Source organism: Heterodontus francisci, chromosome 1 (assembly GCF_036365525.1).
Source record: "Heterodontus francisci isolate sHetFra1 chromosome 1, sHetFra1.hap1, whole genome shotgun sequence".
Taxonomy (NCBI): domain Eukaryota; kingdom Metazoa; phylum Chordata; class Chondrichthyes; order Heterodontiformes; family Heterodontidae; genus Heterodontus; species Heterodontus francisci.
Window position 1 is genome coordinate 159566080 of NC_090371.1, and position 20824 is coordinate 159586903.

The following is a 20824-nucleotide window of genomic DNA, read 5'->3' on the forward strand; positions in this document are numbered from 1 at the left end:
GGTATTCCAGAGCTAAGGGCCTAAGCAACTGATGGTACGGCCACCAATGGTGGCACAATTAAAATCAGGGATGCACAAGAGGTCAGAAGCAGACGAGCACAGATATCTCAGAGGGATGTGGGATTGGAGGAGATTACAGAGATAGGGAGGGATGAGGATGAGAATTTGAAAATCAAATTTTTGCCACATCCTCTTCCATACCTACCGTGTTTGAAATAAGCCCTTTTCTTGCCGACTTCAGTTTTTTTGCTGTGTCCTTCAAGACATTTTCATGGTCGTTAACGGCATTGGATAAAAGTAATCCCATTGATCTGAAAAACAAATAAAATGGTGATAAGATTTATAAATATCAACTTGGTTTGAGCCATGATCTTGTTGAATGGCAGAGCAGGCTGGAGGGGCAGAGGGGCCGACTCCTGCTCGTAATTCATATGTTCATATGTTTTGAAATTAAGAATAAAGGCCGACTAACAGAGATTTTGGAGGCACTTATGCCAAGATCAAAGGACTTTCAAACTTCAGGGCTGAGGATCTGAGGTAGAAATAAAGAAGTAAAATAATTTCCTAAAGCTGGACTGAGGAGTAATTTTACACTTTCATTCTCCCATTGAAAAGCACCGCACAGTGGGAATGCTCATTAGAACATTGGGGTAGATGACGATGTGCCCACTATACAGCACATCAGATTGTCAGTACATGAACTTAAATGGGAAATTTACCCTTCGAAGATGAATCAAGCCATGTGGGCTGAAAGACCCTTTTTTGGTCCTACATTCTAATATTCTTTGGCAAAAGTCAACAGAAAGAGAAACAAAACTGAAAACAATGGTCCTATATATATTTTCATCAATTTGCCAATATTCCTCCAGCTAAATAAACATTTAGAAGATAGCATTTCTTGTGTACTTACTCTTTGTTATGCAAAAGTTTGTGCCTTTTTTCCACAGTCCTTGTTTGCTCATCACAATACTGCAAATACTGGTTTGCTCTATTTTCCAGTTGGCAAAGAAGCTCTTTAACCTAAATTATATGAAATTCAAATTCTGTGTTTAGTTTAGTTTTCTAAATTCCTTAATATACACCTGATCTCAGAACCACCACAATACATGGTGGAAACTCAGTAAGAAACACGGAACACATTGTTAACTCTATGGGGCAAACTTCACAATGTCATTCACCCAATGCCAATTCCCATGCAAGTAGAGCATGAATTGGAATACTGCGCAAGGAGATTTGTGTGCCAGTTTTATGGATCACCTCATTTTTAGCCTTTTGAAAAGACTGGGTGGAAAATTGAACAGGCCACAAAGCTAGCACACCAACCTTTTCACACAATATTCCAGTCCTGATGCACAAAGATCTGCACTAGATATGTTGAATGTAAGGTCTGTCCCCATAAATAACAGAGCCATTCTGAGGAATTATGTCATTTAAAAGATATTCTTCCAGTTACTTGCACTGACAAACTGGCGTACCAACATTCTGTGACATATAGTAAGATAGCTCTCAACATGAGTTCTCTATCACAGCTTGGTGAACAAGTAAGGAACTTTTCCACAAGCTAAATACAGGGAGTACAATCCTATCACTACGCCATTTGTTTTTGAAGCAGAGAAATTACACATATCAATTTGGAGCTTGGAACTAGCACTTGCTGTTTCGGGCCGAATACTACAGGATCTTTTCTGACAGTGTGTGGCTGCGTTAATGCTGATGCTTGCAAATGAAGAGATAATTTACTAAGCAGTATCACAAGAACCAACAGTAAAAATGTTTGAATAGATTTAAACAGTTCTTTTTCTTTCCATTGCTGCTGGGTGTAGAATGCCTGAAAGCACACTTCGGTCATTACAGCATTCCAGACATTATGATGAGTGACAATGGCCCTCAGTTCATGAGTGAAGAATTCAGCCGCATCATAAAGGATTGGTAAATTCAACACCATACATCATCTCCACACTAGCCCCAGTCAAATGGAAAGACTGAGGCGGCAGTGAAAATCACAAAGGAATCATAAAGAAATCGAGCAAATCTAACACAGATGTAGTCTAGGCAATGCTTGAGTGGAGAAAAACACCTACTGAAGACATAGAAAGTAGTCCAGTACAATGACTAATATCACATCACACCCAACCAACACTTCTAATGGTTAGAAAGCTAATGAAGCCAGAAGTAGTAACAGCCGTTAGTGACAAAATCAAGGTGAAACGGCAGAAAGCCAAATTTCATTTTGACAAAACTGCCAAACCATTGCCAGAATTGAGCATTGGAGAGCCAGTCAGGGTACAAATCTTCAACACTCTCAACAGGAGTCAGCCCAAGTGGCAACCTGTGACCTGCGTAGAGCAGTTGGCACCTTGATCGTACGCGGTGGAAGTGAACGACCAGATATACCAGCGCTACTGCAGGCACATGTGCACAACTGGAGAAGAAATTCTGTCACTGCAGGCAATTGATCAGGAAGATGTGAACTCACCATCTGCACAGACACAGATCAACCATCAGTCCCAGAGGTCCACAGCACCCCAACAATGGAAATGGAACAACAACAATTACCACGGGAACGACACTCCACGGAGAAGGCAAATCACCCAGATGAACAGCTAACGACAAATGTGCACCATTAAGAGACTGGCACAACTTAAAGACTGAGTGCAATGCATATGCAGAGACTGATGAGAATAATGAACTGTTAATGCAGAGAACAGCTGTGTGCATAGTGGGTAATTTGGACAACTCATGGTATAAATGATAATGCATGTAAAAAAATTTGTATGAAAAGGGGGATGTTTGGATAGAAATGCAATACTGTACTAATGTGCCTCCTGGCTTGCCGTAGTTATGTGACTTCTACCATGAGATACTCACTGCAGGCATCCGTCAGCACGCAGTTCAATAAAGACACAGTACAAGCAAGACTAATATCAAAGCAAAATACTGTGGATGCTGGATATCTGAAATAAAAACAGAAAGTGCTGGACATACTCGGCAGGTCTGGCAGCATTTGTGGAGAGAGAAGCAGAATTAATGTATCAGGTCTCTGACCGTTCTGAAACTGGTAAGTGTTGGTGTTCAGAGAGATTTGGGGAACTCGTACAAGGAACGCACAAAGTTAACATGTAGGTGCAGCAGGGTATTTTACAAGCTCACCGGGCAACAGTCTTGCTTGTACTGTGTCTTTAATGAACTGAGCCTGTCGTGACTACATTCAATTAGCTATCACTGGACTTAACTATTTTCCGAATTGGTTACTTCAACTGTCATCCTGTGGGCTGACTGAAACAATGGCCCCAATTTTCTTGTCCCACCCCACCTGCCAAAAGAGAGATGGGGGTCAGGGTTAAAATCCCACTGCCTTCCCACCGGGTCCTGATATTAACCTCTTGTTTTTAGCAGGAGAGCAAGATGCCCACTGGAAGGCAGATTGGGTTCCGATGATGTTGGGAGAGCAGTGATGCCCTCCTCGCCAGACAACGAATCCTGCTGGGAGCTGAACTGTAGACAGAAGAGGCCCAGGCAGTTAAATTTAAAAACATTTTTTCAGATTTCCTTCTGAGCTACAAGACGCAGTCATATTTCTGTAGGCCCCACAAGGGAACCTTAAACCTCCCCTGCTCTGTGCAACCCCTCCTCCAATTCAGGGCTCACGCACATCTTTCCTACCTCCTCCCCCCACCTCTACCATTAAATTAAACAATTGATTCCACTGCTGTGGTGTTTTCTCTTTCATGGTTCTATCTCACTGCCACCTCTCTTGACTCCTCCACTGTTGCTAAATTATTAGACTACTTATCTGACACCCAGTACTGGCAGAGTAGAAATTCCCTTCAATTAAATATTATGAAGACTGAAGCCATTGTCTTTGGTCTCCACTGCAAACTCCATAAATCTATCTGGCAACTGCCTGAGACTAAACCGGACTGTTTGCAACCTTGGTGTCATGGTTAACTGAGAGATGAGCTTCTGACCACATATCCACACCAACACTATTTGGGATAGAAAAGCAATACTGTACTAATGTGCCTCCTGGCTTGCTGTAGTCATATGACGTCTACTATGAGGCACTCATTGCAGGCATCCATTAGCAGGCAGTTCAATAAAGCCACAGTACAAGCAAGACTACTGTCCTGTGAGCTCGTAACATGGTTTCAGAGCGGAGTTGAGATTGAGTGTTGAAGAGCTGTATAGAAGCACAGCTACTAAAAGAGGAATACAGGAATGTTCAGAGCTGCTGAAAGCTACTAAAAGCCACAGAAAAGGAACATAGAAGTGCTGAAAGCACTGAGTAAAACACAATGGCTGCAAATCTTCCTCTCCCAGCGTGGCCAAAATGAAAGGTGATATGAAGCAGAACTGGAAGTTTTTCCACTCGCAATGGCAAAATTACAAAATTGCAACAGATTTAATTAACAAACCAGAGCAGCTACGAGTAGCTACACTTTTATCACTGTTGGAGAGAGACTGTTACAAACTGTATTCCACCCCAAATCACTCCAAAGAACAAAATAACGGACAGCAGAAATTTTGAAAGCCTTAAAGGCACGCTTTGAACCCCAAGTGAACGTAATTTATGAACGGTATGTGTTCAATATCATGGGCCCAAGGTGAACAAGAGTCCATTGATCAATGTGACTGCATTAACACAGCTCACAGAATCCTGTGAATTTGCACAACTAAAAGATGATCTAATTAAAGACAAGATTGTATTAGGCACAAGATATCCCACAGTGCAAGCACATCTACTGAGAGAGGAGAAATTTACTCTGAGGAAAGCAATTGATATATGCAGAAGCGCTGAGATTGTAAATCAACAGCTAGAGCATATTCATGGCAGAACAGACCAGGCTTTGCATTATGCTGATAGACATTCCTGGCTGAGAGGGCAGAAAGATCACTGACAAAGGGCAGAATGCAAATACTGCGGAGGTCAGCACGCACAGGAAAAGAAAGCATGTCCAGTGTGGGGAAAGCAGTGTTTACACTGCAAGAAGCAGAATCATTCACATTGAGGATACCCTCCATCGTGTTTAGTGGCAGTACCACCATGCTAAATGAGATAGATTTCGAACAGATCTAGAAATGCAAAACTGGGCATCCATGAGGTGCTATGGGCCATCAGCAGCAACAGAACTGTACTCAACTACAATCTGTAACATCATGGCCCAGCATATCCCCCACTCTACCATTACCATCAAGCCAAAGGACCAACCCTGGTTCAATGAAGAGTGCAGGAGGGCATGCCAGGAGCAGCACCAGGCATACCTCAAAATGAGGTAGCAACCTGGTGAAGCTGCAACCCAGGACTACTTGCGTGCCAAACAGCATAAGAAGCATGTGATAGACAGAGCTAAGCGATCCAATAACTCACGGATCAGATCTAAGCTCTGCAGTCTTGCCTCATCCAGTCGTGAATGGTGCTGGACAATTAAACTGGAGGAGGCTCTACATATAGCCCAGCAGATCACTGCAAAAGATAAGGCTGAAGCTTATGCAACAATCTTCAGCCAGAAGTGCCAAGTTGATGATCCATCTCAACTTCCACCTGAAGTTCCCAGCATCACAGATGCCAGTCTTCAGCCAGTTCGATTCACTCCGCATGATATTAAGAAACGACTGAAGGCACTGGATGTGGCAAAGGCTGCGGGCCCTGACAACATTCCGGCAATAGTACTGAAGACCTGTGCTCCAGAACTTGCTAAACTGTGCTAAATTGGATAGATTTCGAACAGATCTAGGAATACAAAACTGAGGCGCTGTGGGCCACACCCCTAGCCAAGCTGTTCCAGTACAGCTACAACACTGGCATGTACCCGGCAATGTGGAAAATTGCCCAGGTATGTCCTGTACACAAAAAGCAGGACAAGTCGGGGCGGCACAGTGGCGCAGTGGTTAGCACCGCAGCCTCACAGTTCCAGGGACCCAGGTTCGATTCTGGGTACTGCCTGTGCGGAGTTTGCAAGTTCTCCCTGTGACCGCGTGGGTTTTCGCCGGGTGCTCCGGTTCCCTCCCACAGCCAAAGACTGATAGGTAAATTGGCCATTGTAAATTGCCCCTAGTGTAGGTAGGTGACATGGGATTACTGCAGGGTTAGTATAAATGGGTGGTTGTTGGTTGGCACAGACTCGGTGGGCCGAAGGGCCTGTTTCAGTGCTGTATCTCTAAAAATAAAAGTCCAACCGGGCCAATTACCACCCCATCGGTCTACTCTCAATCATCAGTATAGTGATGGAAGGTGTCATCGACAGTGCAAGAACTTAGCAATAACCTGCTCAGTGACGCTCACTTTGGGTTCCGCCAGGGCCACTCAGCTCAAGACCTCATTACAACCTTGGTTCAAACATGAACAAAAGAGCGGAACTCAAGAGGTGAGGTGAGAGTGACTACCCTTGACATCAAGGCAGTATTTGACCAAGAATGGCATCAAGGAGCCCGAGCAAAACTGAAGTCAATGGGAACCAGGGAAAACTCTCTGCTGGTTGGAGTCATACCTTGCGCAAAGGAAGATGGTTGTGGCTGTTGGAAGTCAATCATCTGATTTCCAGGACATCACTGCAGGGGTTCCTCAGGTTAGTGTCCTAGGCCCAACCATCTTCAGCTGCTTCATCAATGACCTTCCTTCAATCATAAGGTCAGAAGTGGGGATGTTCGTTGATGATTGCACAATGTTCAGCACCATTTGCGACTCCTCAGATACTGAAGCAGTCTGTGTAGAAATGCAGCAAGACCTGAACAATATCCAGGCTTGGGCTGATAAGCGGCAAGTAACATTCGCGCCACACAAGTGCCAGGCAATAACCATCTCCAGTGAGAGAGAATCTAACCATCTCCCCTTGACATTCAATGGCATTACGATCGCTGAATCTCCCACTATCAATATCCATGGGGTTACCATTGACCAGAACCTGAACTGTCCAGCATCTACAAGACAAAAGTCAGGCGTGTGATGGAATACTCTCCACTTGCCTGGATGGGGCTCCAACAATATTCAAGAAGGACATTGAGGACAAAGCAACCTGCTTGATTGGCATCCCATCCACAAACATTCACTCCCTCCACCACCGATGCACAGTGGCAACAGTGTGTACCATCTACAAGATGCATTGCAGCAACGCACCAAGGCTCCTTAGACATAAAAACAAGAAATGCTGGAACCACTCAGCAGGTCTGGCAGCATCTGTGAAAAGAGAAGCAGAGTTAACGTTTCGGGTCAGTGACCCTTCTTTGGAACTGACAAATATTAGAAAAGTCACAGGTTATAAGTAGGTGAGGTGGGGGTGGGGCAAGAGATAACAAAGGAGGTCTAGATTGGACCAGGCCACATAGCTGACCAAAAGGTCACGGAGCAAAGGCAAACAATATGTTAATGGTGTGTTGAAAGACAAAGCATTAGTACAGATTAGGTGTTAATACACTGAATATTGAACAGCAGCAAGTGCAAACCTGAAAAAAAACAGTGGGTAAGCAAACTGAACAAACTAAGATGAAATGAAATAAATGCAAAAAAAAAAAGATTGTAAAAAATGTAAAAAAGAATGTAAAAAAAAGGAAGAAAAAATAACTAAAAATGTAAAATGGGGGGCTGTCATGCTCTGAAATTATTGAACTCAATGTTCAGTCCGGCAGGCTGTAGTGTGCCTAATCGGTAGATGAGATGCTGTTCCTCGAGCTTGCGTTGATGTTCACTGGAACACTGCAACAATCCCAGGACAGAGATGTGAGCATGAGAGCAGGGGGAAGTGTTGAAATGGCAAGCAACCGGAAGCTCAGGGTCCTGCTTGCGGACTGGGCGGAGATGTTCCGCAAAGCGATCACCCAGTCTGCGCTTGGTCTCCCCAATGTAGAGGACACCACACTGTGAGCAGCGAATACAGTGTACTACATTGAAAGAAGTACAAGTAAATCGCTGCTTCACCTGAAAGGAGTGTTTGGGGCCTGGGATAGTGAGGAGAGAGGAGGTAAATGGGCAGGTATTACACCTCCTGCGATTGCAGGGGAAGGTGCCATGGGACGGGGACGAGGTGGTGGGGGTAATGGAGGAGTGGACCAGGGTGTCGCGGAGGGAATGATCCCTTCGGAATGCTGACAGGGGAAGGGAGGGGAAGATACGACTGGTAGTGGCATCACGCTGGAGGTGGCGAAAATGGCAGAGGATGATCCTTTGGATATGGAGGCTGATGGGGGTGAAAAGTGAGGACAAGGGGAACCCTGTCACTGTCCTTAGACAGCACCTTCTAAACCCATGACCTCTACCACCTAAAATGAGAAGGGCAGCAGAAGCATGGGAACACCACCACCTGCAAGTTCCCCTCCAAGCCACACACCATCCTGACTTGGAACTATATTGCCGTTCCTTCACTGTCATTGGGTCAAAATCGTGGAAGTCCCTTCCTAACAGAACTGTGGGTGTACCTACCCCACATGGACTGCTAAGGTTCAAGAAGGCAGCTCACCACCACCTTCTCAAGGGCAAAGCTAGCGATGCCCATACCCCAGGAACAAATTTTTAAAAAATTTGCACTCAAGTGTTTGTCTAGAAGGATGCACAACAAGCAGGTACAGATGGCTACTAGAGTGATATCAGCCGAAGATTCTGACAAATTACTATACACCATGCAACAGGTTGGTTCAGTCAGGTTGATAGGTGATAAATGGTTTGTGACTGTTGGAATGATGACTGCAGAAGGAGAGCATCAAGTCAACATAAAGTGTCAGATAGACACCAGTGCGTCATGCAACATCATGACCTTCACAGAGCTGTGCGAAGTGGCTCAACGTGGCGATCCAAAAATGAAGCCCTCAAAAGTAAGGCTGAGGCCATATGATGGCAGCATACGAGTGCTGAGAGGATGAGGTATTCTGAAAGCCCAATGTAATGACAAGAACGAAGATTTGGAGTTCCAGATCATAGACGGCAAGCAAAAACCACTCATCTCTGCCGGAGCAAGTCTAAAGCTGGGGCTGGTAACCCTCAACGGGAAAAAAAAAGAGATTTGCAACATGTCGCAGCACACTAAACCTTTGACCCCGGAACAGATCCTAGAGGAGTACAACGATGTGTTTACAGGTTTAGGATGTCTTCCTGGAGAATATTATCTCGAAGTAGATGAGAGGGTAAGACTGAAATTTTGAATTGGTCTTTTTTTTTTATTCATTCATGGGATGTGGGCGTCACTGGCCAGGCCAGCATTTATTGCCCATCCATAATTGCAGCTCAACACCACCTTCTCAAGGGCAATTAGGGATGGGCAATAAATGCTGGCCTGGCCAGTGACGCCCACATCCCGTGAATGAATTTTTAAAAAAGACCAATTCAGCATTTGCCGAGGAAAGTTTTAGCTGTCCTCGAGGGCAGCCTGAAAGACAAGATAGAAGAGCTGGAAAAGAAGGGAGTAATCAAGAAAGTGACAACCCCTTCAGAATGGATTAGCAGCATGGTAGCAGTGAAACAACCTGGAAATCTGAGAGTATGCATCGACCCAAAGGATCTACATAAAGCTCTGAAGTGATCTCATTACCCCATGCCAACCATAGAAGGAATGTTGCCACAACTTACAAAGGCAAAAATCTTCACTATTCTAGATGCGAAGGATGGTTACTGGCAAGTGAAGTTGGATGAAAGCAGCAGCTTTCTAACTAAATTCTGGATGCCTTTTGGGAGATACAGATGGTTGTGCATGCCGATTGACATTTCCATGGCTCCAGAGGAGTATCAATGCAGACAGCATGAGGTAGTTAGTGATCTTCCTGGAGTGGAAGCTGTTGTGGATGATCTGCTAGTTTTTGGATGCCGAGACACAATGGAAACAGCCATTTCTGACCATGATTAAAATCTAGTGTGACTGCTAGACAGAGCTCACCAGATGAACCTGAAGTTGAACAAGAAAAAATTGTAATTAAAGATGCACGAAGTCAAATACATAAGTCATATACTGACAGCAAAAGATCTTCACCCAGATCCTGAAAAGGTGAAAGTAGTAGCAGCAACACAGCAACCAAGAGATATAAAAGCAGTGCAACGATTTGTTGTATTCGTCAACTATTTAGCAAAATTCTTGCGAAATGTCTTGCGGAGTGTGAGCCGTTATGCCAAGGAAGTGCAATGGTATTGGAGCACAGAACAAGAAGCAGCATTCACTAAAATCAAGCAACTAGTGATGGCAACGCCAGTGCTGAAATATTATGAGGTAAATGAAGAAGTCACCCTGCAGTGTGATGCCATTGAGACAGGACTTGGAGCAACCCTAATGCAGCAAGAAGAACCAATTACATTTGCATCCAGTGTGTTGATGCAAACGGAACGACGCTATGCTCAGATCGAGAAAGAGTGCCTGGCATTGTCTTTGCTTTTGAACATTTTCAACAATACCTACTTGGAAGAGACAAAGTGACAGTCGAGTCCAAATACAAGCCACTTCAAAGCATTTTGCTCAAGCCGCTACTATCTGCTCCAAAGCATCTGCAAAGAATGTTACTCCGGTTACAGAGATATCATCTGAACGTGACATACAAGCAAGGGAAACAGGTGTACATCGCTGACATGCTGTCGAGAGCAGCACTCCCTATGAAGAACATAGCGGATGCTACAACAGAGTGTGAAATCTTCCAGATCCAACGTGAAGCTGCAGCTCGACATGCTCTGGAAGCCATCAACCCAGCAGAGACGCTGAATCTAACAGACAAGCGCTTCACTCAAATCAAACAAATGACCCAACAAGATGCAACTCTCCAAGTGTTGCAAGAAGTAGTGATGAAAGGATGGCCTGAAAGCACCAAGGACACTCCTATGATCACAAGAACATATTGGGCATACAGAGATGAATTGACAGCCCAAGATGCCATCTTGTACAAAGTAAATAGTGTCATTATCCATGAGGAGTTGAGAGGTGAAATGCTAAAGCGCATCTATGCAAGCCACCAAGGAATTGAGTCAAGTCTGAGGAAGGCAAGAAAAGTGCTCTACTGGCCAAACATAAGCAATGAATCAAGGACCACATCAGCCAGTGCAGTGCGTGTAACGAGTACCAAGCTAAGCAAGCAAAAGAGCCTCTGATGACACATGACATTCCAGACCATGGATAAAGCTGGGAGTAGACCTCTTCACTCTTGCAGCAACTGATTATCTTGTCACCGTAGACTACTATTCTGACTATGGGGAGGTAGACCAGCTGACCTTCATGACTACCGGTGATATTGCAAAATGCGTGAAAGCACACTTTGGTCGTTACAGCATTCCAGACATTGTGATGAACGACAAGGGCCCTCAGTTCACGAGCGAAGAATTCAGCCACTTCATAAAGGATTGGGAAATTCAACACCATACTTCATCTCCACACTATCATCAGTCAAATGGAAAGGCTGAGGCAGCAGTGGAAATCGTAAAAAGGAATTATAAAGAAATCGAGTAAATCCGGCATTGATGTATGCAGGGCAATCCTCGAGTGGAGAAACACTGAAGGCATGGATGGTAGTCCGGTGCAAAGACTAATGTCATGCCACACCCAAACTACTCTTGCAATAGCAGAAAAGCTACTGATGCCAGAAGTACTAACAGGCATGAGTTTTTTTTTAAATTCATTCATGGGATGTAGGCATCACTGACAAGGCCAGCATTTTTTGCCCATCCCTAATTGCCCTTGAGAAGGTGGTGGAGAGCTGCCTTCTTGAATCGCTGCAGTCCATTTGGGGTAGGTATACCCGCAATGCTGTTAGGAAGGGAGTTCCAGGATTTTGACCCAGCGACAGCGAAGGAACGGCGATATAGTTCCAAGTCAGGATGGTGTGTGACTTGGAGGGAACTTGCAGGTGGTGGTGTTCCCATGTATTTGCTGCCCTTGTCCTTCTAGTTGGTAGAGGTCACGGGTTTGGAAGGTGCTGTCTAAGGAGCCTTGGTGCATTGCTGCAGTGCATCTTGTAGATGGTACACACTGCTGCCACTGTGCGTCGGTGGTGGAGGGAGTTAATGTTTGTAGATGGGGTGCCAATCAAGCGGGCTGCTTTGTCCTGGATGGTGTCGAGCTTCTTGAGTGTTGTTGGAGCTGCACCCATCCAGGCAAGTGGAGAGTATTCCATCACACTCCTGACTTGTGCCTTGTAAATTGTGGACAGGCTTTGGGGAGTCAGGAGGTGAGTTACTTGCCTCAGGATTCCTAGCCTCTGACCTGCTCTTGTAGCCACGGTATTTATATGGCTACTCCAGTTCAGTTTTCGGTCAATGGTAGCCCCTAGGATGTTGATAGTGGGGGATTCAGCGATGGTAATGCCGTTGAATGTCAAGGGGAGATGATTAGATTCTCTCTTGTTGGAGATGGTCATTGCCTGGCACTTGTGTGGCGCGAATGTTACTTGCCACTTATCAGCACAAGCCTGGATATTGTCCCGGTCTTGCTGCATTTCGACACAGACTGCTTCAGTATCTGAGGAGTCACGAATGGTGCTGAACATTGTGCAATCATCAGTGAACATCCCCACTTCTGACCTTATGATTGAAGGAAGGTCATTGATGAAGCAGCTGAAGATGGTTGGGCCTAGGACACTACCCTGAGGTACTCCTGCAGCGATGTCCTGGAGTTCAGATGATTGACCTCCAACAATCACAAAATCAAGTGTGAAACGGCAGAAAGTTAAACTTTATTTTGACAAAACTGCCAAACCATTGCCAGAATTAGGCCTTGAAGAGCCAGTAAGGGTGTAAACCTTCAATGCTGTCATGAGGTGTCAGCTCAAGTGGCAACTTGGAACCTCCAAAGAGCAGTTGTCACCTCGATCGTATGCAGTGGAAGTGATCAAACAGACCACAGAATCACAGAATTGTTACAGTGCAGAAGGAGGCCATTTGGTCCATCGTGTCCGCACCAGCTCTCTGAAAGAGCAAGTCACTCAGTTCAATTCCCCCACCTTCTCCCCGTAACCCTGCACATTCTTCCTTTTCAGATAACAGTCTAAGTCCCTTTTGAATTCTTCAATTGAACCTGCCTCCACCACACTCTCAGGCAATGCATTCCAGACCTTAACCACTCTCTGCGTGAAAATGATTTTCCTCGTGTCACTTTTGCTTACCAAATACTTTAAATCTGTGCCCTTTCATGAATGGGAACATTTTCTGTCTATCAACTCTGTCCAGGCCCCTCATGATTTTGAATACCTCTATCAAATCACCTCTCAGTCTTTCTTCCCTTCTCTAAGGAAAACAGTCCTAACTTCTCCAATCTATCTTCATAACTGAAATTCCTCATCCATGAAATCATTCTCATGAATCTTTTCTGTACTCTCTCCAATGCCCTCACATCTTTCCTAAAGTGCGTTGCCCAGAACTGTATACAATACTCCAGCTGAGGCCGAACTAGTGTCTAATACAAGTTAAACATAACTTCCTCATTCTTGTACTCTATTTTCTTCTTCTTCTTTGGCCTCCTTGTCTCGAGAGACAATGGGTAAGCGCCTGGAGGGGGTCAGTGGTTTGTGAAGCAGCCTGGAGTGGCTATAAAGGCCAATTCTAGAGTGACAGACTCTTACACAGGCGCTGCAGATAAAATTGGTTGTCAGGGCTGTTACACAGTTGGCTCTCCCCTTGCGCTTCTGTTTTTTTTCCCTGCCAACAGCTAAGTCTATTCAACTCGCCACTCTTTAGCCTCACCTTTATGGCTGTCCGCCAGCTCTGGCGATCACTGGCAACTGACTCCCACGACTTGTGGTCAATGTCACAGGACTTCATGTCGCATCTGCGGACGTCTTTAAAGCGGAGACGTGGACGGCCGGTGGGTCTGATACCAGTGACGAGCTTACTGTACAATGTGTCCTTGGGGATCCTGCCAACTTTCATGCGGCTACTCTATGCTCCTATTAATAAAGCCCAGGATACTGTATGCTTTATTAACCACTCTCTCAACCTGTCGTGCCACCTTCAATGAATTATGCACATATACACTTAGGTCCCTCTGCTCCTGCACCCCTTTTAGAATTGTACCCTTTATTTTATATAGTCTCTCCATGTTCTTCCTACCAAAATAAATCACTTCCCATTTCTCTGAATTGAACTTCATCTGCCACCTGTCTGCCCATTCCACCAACTTGTCTTGGCCTGTTGGAGTTCTACACTATCCTCACAGTTTACAATGCTTCCAAGTCTCGTATCATCTTCAAACTTTGAAATTGTGTCCTGTACACCAAGGTCTAGGTCATTCATATATATCAGGCAAAGCAAGGGTCCCAACACTGACCCCTCTACAAACCTTCCTCCAGCCTGAAAAACATCCATTAACCACTACTCTTTGTTTCCTGCCACACAGCCAATTCCATATCCATGTTGCTATCGTCCATTTTATTCCATGAGCTATAAGTTTGCTCACAAGTCTGTTGTGTGGCGTTGTATCAAACTCCTTTTGAAAGTCCATGTACACCACATCAACTGAATTGCCCTCATCAACCCTCTCTATCACCTCCTCAAAAAACTCCAGCAAGTTAGTTAAACATGATTTTCCCTTAAGAAATCAATGCTGGCTTTCCTCAATTAACCCGCAACCGCAGGCACACAGGTACAACTGGAGAATCTGTTCCTTCACAGCAGGTGGACGATCAGGAAAACGAGAACTCACCAACTGTAAAGACCACAGAACAACCATCAGCCCCAGAGGTCCACAGCACCCCAAAAAACAAAATGGAGCAACAGTATTCGCAGCAACAAGTGACACGGGAACGACACTCCCTGGAGAAGGAAAATCAACCAGGTGAAGTTTCTTCCAATTCTTCCAATTCCAACATTCTTCCAATGGCCATGTCTGCCCATGCATAGGTGCAGGTGAAGCAGTCTTTGGTGGGGCCCTCATGGTTTCCAAATTCCAGAGGTTAATGGCCAAAAGCATCTCAACAGTCCGAGCATTGGATCTGAGCAGTCTGCCTTTACCTCTGCTCAAACCACAGGGATTGCACCACATAGCAGCAGTAGGAAAAGGAAGAGTAAAGCTATGTAGTTGCACAGGGTGTATGAAAATATATTACATTGCTAAGTTTCTGTTTTTTAGTAGAATCACATTCTTTTCACCATTTTCCAGGTTGCCCTTTCATGGTTGCTGGGTGTCAACATATATTTTCAGTTGTTTGTTGATGAAGGGAAGAAAAGAATTGATGGGAACCAATTAGAGGAAATGCAATGAGTGGATGGATGTGTGCAGGACTGCTTTGTGTCAGTGAGATTGGTCAGGGGGATAATTAAAATGGCTCTTGGATGTGGTTACTAAGGGATAAGGGAATCCAGAGCAGCAAGTGCTACTTTGGGATCACTATTTTCATCCACTGCCGTCTCTTCCTCCTCCTCTTCATTGGATTCAGCCACAGACGCTGTGTGCTCAGTGCCTTGTTCCTCCTGTAGCTTCAATCCTCTCTGCTGCACAATCTTGTGTAGACTGCAGCACACCACTATCATTCTGGAGGCTCCAGCTGATGAGTACTGAAGGGCATTCCCAAATCTGTCCAGACACCTGAAGGATGTCATGAGCATACTCACTAAGCTTGCTCAATGACATAGGTTGTCATATGGCTGTCTGCAGGATGGATAACCAAACTGACCATGACACTGTGGTACAGGAGGCCATTCAGGTGGGAGGAGTGAAAAGGAATGTGGTATTCGGGGACAGTATAGTCAGGGGGATAGATACTGTTCTCTGCATCCCCAACTGGGAGTTCCAAAGGTTGTGTTCTGTGCTCGGTGCCAGGGTTAGGGGCATCTTCTTGTGACTGGTGAAGTACTTGGAGTGGGAGGATCCCATTTACGTGGTCCACATAGGAACAAACAACATAGGTAGAACGAGGAATGAGGCTCTGCTGGAGGAGTTTGAGAAGCCAAATTAATAAATAGAACCTCAAAAGATAATGATCTCTGGATTACTACCTGAGCAATGCACAAATTGGCATAGGGTCAAACATCAGAATGTTGAATGCACAGTTCAAAGAGTGGGTTACTATTCATGGAGTACTGGCACCAATATTGGTGACAAAGAAAGTTGTTCCATTGGAACAGACTGCATTTTCCAGTGTTCTGGCAAATTAAGTAACTAGGTCTGTAGATAGGGCTTGAAATTAAAAAAGGGAGTGGGAGGAGGGTTTAGGTCAGGGGAAATTTATAAATCTAAAGAGAAAAGTCAAGGCTACAGAGCAGTGTAGTGATTTGGGTAAAGATAAGTCGAGTGTGACAGGAAGGGACAAAGTTTAATGTAACAGTGCATCAGTGACTAAAGTCAAATTAGGGGAAACTAGTAGCAAGATAAAATTAAAGGCAATTAAAATTAAATATAAAATCAAAAATTACAGTGGCACAGTGGTTAGCACCGCAGCCTCACAGCTCCAGCGACCCGGGTTCAGTTCTGGGTACTGCCTGTGCGGAGTTTGCAAGTTCTCTCTGTGAACCGCGTGGGTTTCCACCGGGTGCTCCGGTTTCCTCCCACAGCCAAAGACTTGCAGGTTGATAGGTAAATTGGCCATTGTAAATTGCCCCTAGTATAGGTAGGTGGTAGGAGAATGGTGGGGATGTGGTAGGGAATATCAGATTAATGTAGGATGAGTAGAAATGTGTGGTTGTTGGTCGGCACAGACACGGTGGGCCGAAGGGCCTGTTTCAGTGCTGTATCGTTAAATAAATAAAATAGATAAAGGCACTTTAACGGAATACACAGAACATTCATAACAAGATAGATGAATTAATGACACAAATAGAGATCAGTGGATTTGATCTGATAGCCATTTACAGAGATGTGGTTGCAATGTGACTAAGGTCAGGAACTAAATATTCCAGGGTACATGGAGTTTCAAAAAGATAGACAAAATGGAAAAGGGGGAACGGGGATTGCCCTGATAATAAAGGATGACATAAGGACAGTATTGACGAAGGATCTTTGCTCAGAAGAGCAGGAAGTAGTATCAGTATTAGTGAAGTTAACAAATAACGAGGGGCAGAAATGCTGGTAGGAGTAGTTTATCGCCCCCCGACAGTTGCTTTTTTTACTTATTCATTCATGGGATGTGGACATCACTGGCTAGGCCGGCATTTATTGCCCATTCCTAATTGCCCTTGAGAAGGTGGTTGTGAGCTGCTTTCTTGAACCACTACAGTTCATGTGAGGTAGGTACACCCACAGTGTTGTTAGGAAGGGAAGCAAATGCTACTTGCCACTTATCATCCCAAGCCTGGATATTGTCCAGGTCTTGTTGAATTTCGACACAGACTGCTTCAGCTGTACTACTGGACAGAGTATTACTCAAGAAATATGAGGGAACTTGTAACAAAGGCAATGCAATAATTATGAGGAATTTTAATCTTCATATAAAGTTGACAAATCAAATTGGCAAAAGTAGTTTGAAAGATGAGGTCATGGAATGCATTCGAGATAGTTTCCGAGAACATTACATCACGGAACCAAACAGCAAACAGGCTATTTTAGGTCTTATCTTTCGTAATGAAATGGGGTTAATTAGTAATCTCTTAGTAAGGGGGAAGAGTGGCCATAATATGATAGAATTTCACATTGGGTTTGAGAGTGATGTACAGAAGTCTGAAACGATATTATTAAGCTTAAGTAAAGCCAATTACATAGGTATGAGGATCAGGCTGGCTAAGGTAATTAGATTAAAAAGGTAGGACAGTAAATAAGCCATGGTGAATATTTAAAGGAATATTGCATGATTCTCAGTGAATGTACATTCCATGGAGAAATAAAAACTTCACAGGAAAAGAGATCCATCCATGACTAACTAAAGAGATTAAGGATAGCATTAGATTAAAAGAGACTTATAATATTGCCAAGAGGATAATTAAGCCTGGAGATTGGGAGAGTTTTAGAAACCAGCAAAGGATGACCAAAAAATTGATAAATAGAGAGAAAATAGAATAAGCGTGTCAAGTAGCAAAAAATATAAAACAGGTTGTAAGAGCCTCTACAAGTATGTAAACAAGCAGACAGTAGCTAAAGTAAGTGAGTCCCTTAACATAGGAACATAAGAAAAAGGAGCAGGAGTAGGCCATTTGGCCCCTCTAGCCTGCCCCACCATTCAATAAGATCATGGCTGATTTGCCCCAGACCTCAACTCCTCTTTCGTGCCAGCTCCTCATAGCCCTCAACTCCCCGATATTTCAAAAATCTATCTGCCTCCTCTTTAAATAATTTCAGTCATCTAGCCCCCACAACTTTCTGGGGTAGAGAATTCCAGACATTCACTACCCTCTGAGAGAAGAAACTCCTTCGCATCTTAGTTTCAAATGAATGTCCCCTTATTCTGTAACTATGTCCCTAGTTCGAGATTCCCCCACTAGTGGAAACATCTTCTCAACATCTACCCTGTCAAGCCCCCCTCAGAATCTTGTATGTTTCAATAAGATCACCCCTCATTCTTCTAAACTCAAATGAATAAAGGCCTAACCTGTTTAGTCGTTCTTGATAAGTCAACCCCTTCATCCCAGGAATCAGCCTAGTGAATCTCTTTTGAACTGCCTCCAATGCCAGTATATCCTTTCTGAAATATTGTACACAGTACTTCAGGTGCAGCCTCACCAACACCCTGTACAGTTGTAACAAGACTTCCCTATTTTTAAACACCAACCCCCATGCAATAAAGGGTAAAATTCCATTTGCCTTCTTAATTACTTGCTGCACCTGTGTGCTAGCTTTTTATGTTTCATGCACAAGAACACCCAGATCCCTCTGTGCTGCACTTTTTTGAAGTCTCTCTCCATTTAAATAATAGCCTGCCTTTTGATTCTTCCTACCAAAGTGCATGACCTCACACTTTGCTACATGAAACTCCATCTGCCAAGTTTTTGCCCACTCACTCAACCTATCTATATCCCCTTGCAGATTCCTTATGTCCTCATCACAACATTTCCTCCCACCTATTTTTGTATCACAGAATCACAGAATAATACAATGTAGAAGAGCCCTTCAGCCCATCGAGTCTGCACCGATGCATTAAAGACACCTGACCTGTCTATCTAATCCCATTTGCCCGCATTTGGCCCATAGCCTTGAATCATCAGCAAATTTGGATACATTACACTCTGCCCCCTCCGCCAAGTCATTAATATAGATAGTAAATAATTGAAGCCCTTGGACTGATCCTTGTGGCACTCCACTAGTTATGTCTTTTCAACCTGAAAAAGACTCATTAGTCCCAACTTTCCATCTTCTGTGAGTTAACCAATCCTCAATCCATGTTTTTTTTTAATTCATTCATGGGATGTGGGCATCACTGGCTAGGCCAGCATTTATTGCCCATTCCTAATTGCCCATGAGATGGTGGTGGTGAGCTGCCTTCTTGAACTGCTGCAGTCCATGTGGGGTAGGTACACCCACAGTGCTGTTAGCAATGGAGTTCCAGGATTTTGACCCAGCAACAGTAAAGGAAAAGCGATATAGTTCCAAGTCAGGATGGTGTTTGATTTGGAGGGGAACTTGCAGGTGGTGGTGTTCGCATGCATTTGCTGCCCTTGTCCTTCTGGTTGGTAGCGGTCGCGGGTTTGGAAGGTGCTGTCTAAGGAGCCTTGGTGCATTGCTGCAGTGCATCTTGTAGATGGTACACACTGCTGCCACTGTGCGTCAGTGGTGGAGGGAGTGAATGTTTGTAGATGGGGTGCCAATCAAGCGTGCTGCTTTGTCCTGGATGGTGTCGAGCTTCTTGAGTGTTGTTGGAGCTGCAGCCATCCAGGCAAGTGGATAATATTCCATCACACTTCTGACTTGTGCCTTGTAGATGGTGGAACTTATTAGCGAGAGGCAGCATGGTTTTGTGAAGAAGAGGTCGTGCCTCACTAACTTGATCGAGTTTTTGGAGGAAGTGATGAAGATGATTGATGAAGGAAGGGCAGTGGATGTTGTCTACATGGACTTCAGTAAAGCCTTTGACAAGGTCCCTCATGGCAGACAGGCTTTGAGGAGTCAGGAGGTGAGTTACTCGCCACAGGATTCCTAGTCTCTGACCTGCTCTTGTAGCCACGGTATTTATATGGCTACTTCAGTTCAATTTCTGGTCAATGATAGCCCCTAGAATGTTGATTCAGCGATGGTAATGGCACTGAATGTCAAGGGGAGATGGTTAGATTCTCTCTTGTTGGAGATGGTCATTGCCTGGCACTTGTGTGGCACGAATGTTACTTGCCACTTATCAGCACAAGCCTGGATATTGTCCCGGTCTTGCTGCATTTCTACACGGACTGCTTCAGTATCTGAGGAGTCACAAATGGTGCTGAACATTGTGCAATCATCAGTGAACATCCCCACTTCTGACCTTATGATTGAAGGAAGGTCATTGATGAAGCAGCTGAAGATGGTTGTGCCTAGGACACGACCCTGAGGAACTCCTGCAGTGATGTCCTGGAGCTCAGATGATTGACCTCCAACAACTACAACCATCTTCCTTTGCGCTAGGTGTGACTCCAGCCAGCATTACCCCCAACACCGTGAGCTTCTATCTTGTGTAATAATCTTTTATATGGCACCTTATCGAATGACTTCTGAAAATCCAAATACACTACATCGACCGGTTCCCCTTTATCCACTCTGCTTGTTATATCCTCAAAGAGCTGTAGTAAATTTGTCAAACATGATTTCCCTTTCACAAAACCATGTTGACTCTGTTTGACTGCATTAAGCTTTTCTAAATGCCCTGCTATTTCTTCCTTAATAATGGACTCTAGCATTTTCCCAATGACCGGTGTTAGGCTGACTGGCCTATAGTTTCCTGCTTTTTGTCTCCTTCCCTTCTTGAACAGGGGCATCACATTAGCGGTTTTCCAATCTGCTGGGACCCTCCCGGAATCCAGTGTGTTCTGGAATATTTCGACCAA

At 44.5% G+C, this 20824-nt stretch overlaps 1 protein-coding gene across 1 annotated transcript in view; it reads right to left on the bottom strand.

Annotated features, from left to right (window-relative positions):
* Positions 1-20824, bottom strand: part of LOC137373054 (uncharacterized) — a 190998-nt gene that overhangs the window by 73685 nt on the left and 96489 nt on the right. Inside the window, exons 14-15 of the mRNA XM_068037825.1 lie at positions 911-1020; positions 206-311 (exon numbers count right to left, since the gene is read on the bottom strand). Of these exons, the coding sequence (XP_067893926.1) occupies positions 206-311; positions 911-1020 (216 nt within the window). The remainder of the gene's footprint in view (positions 1-205; positions 312-910; positions 1021-20824) is intronic.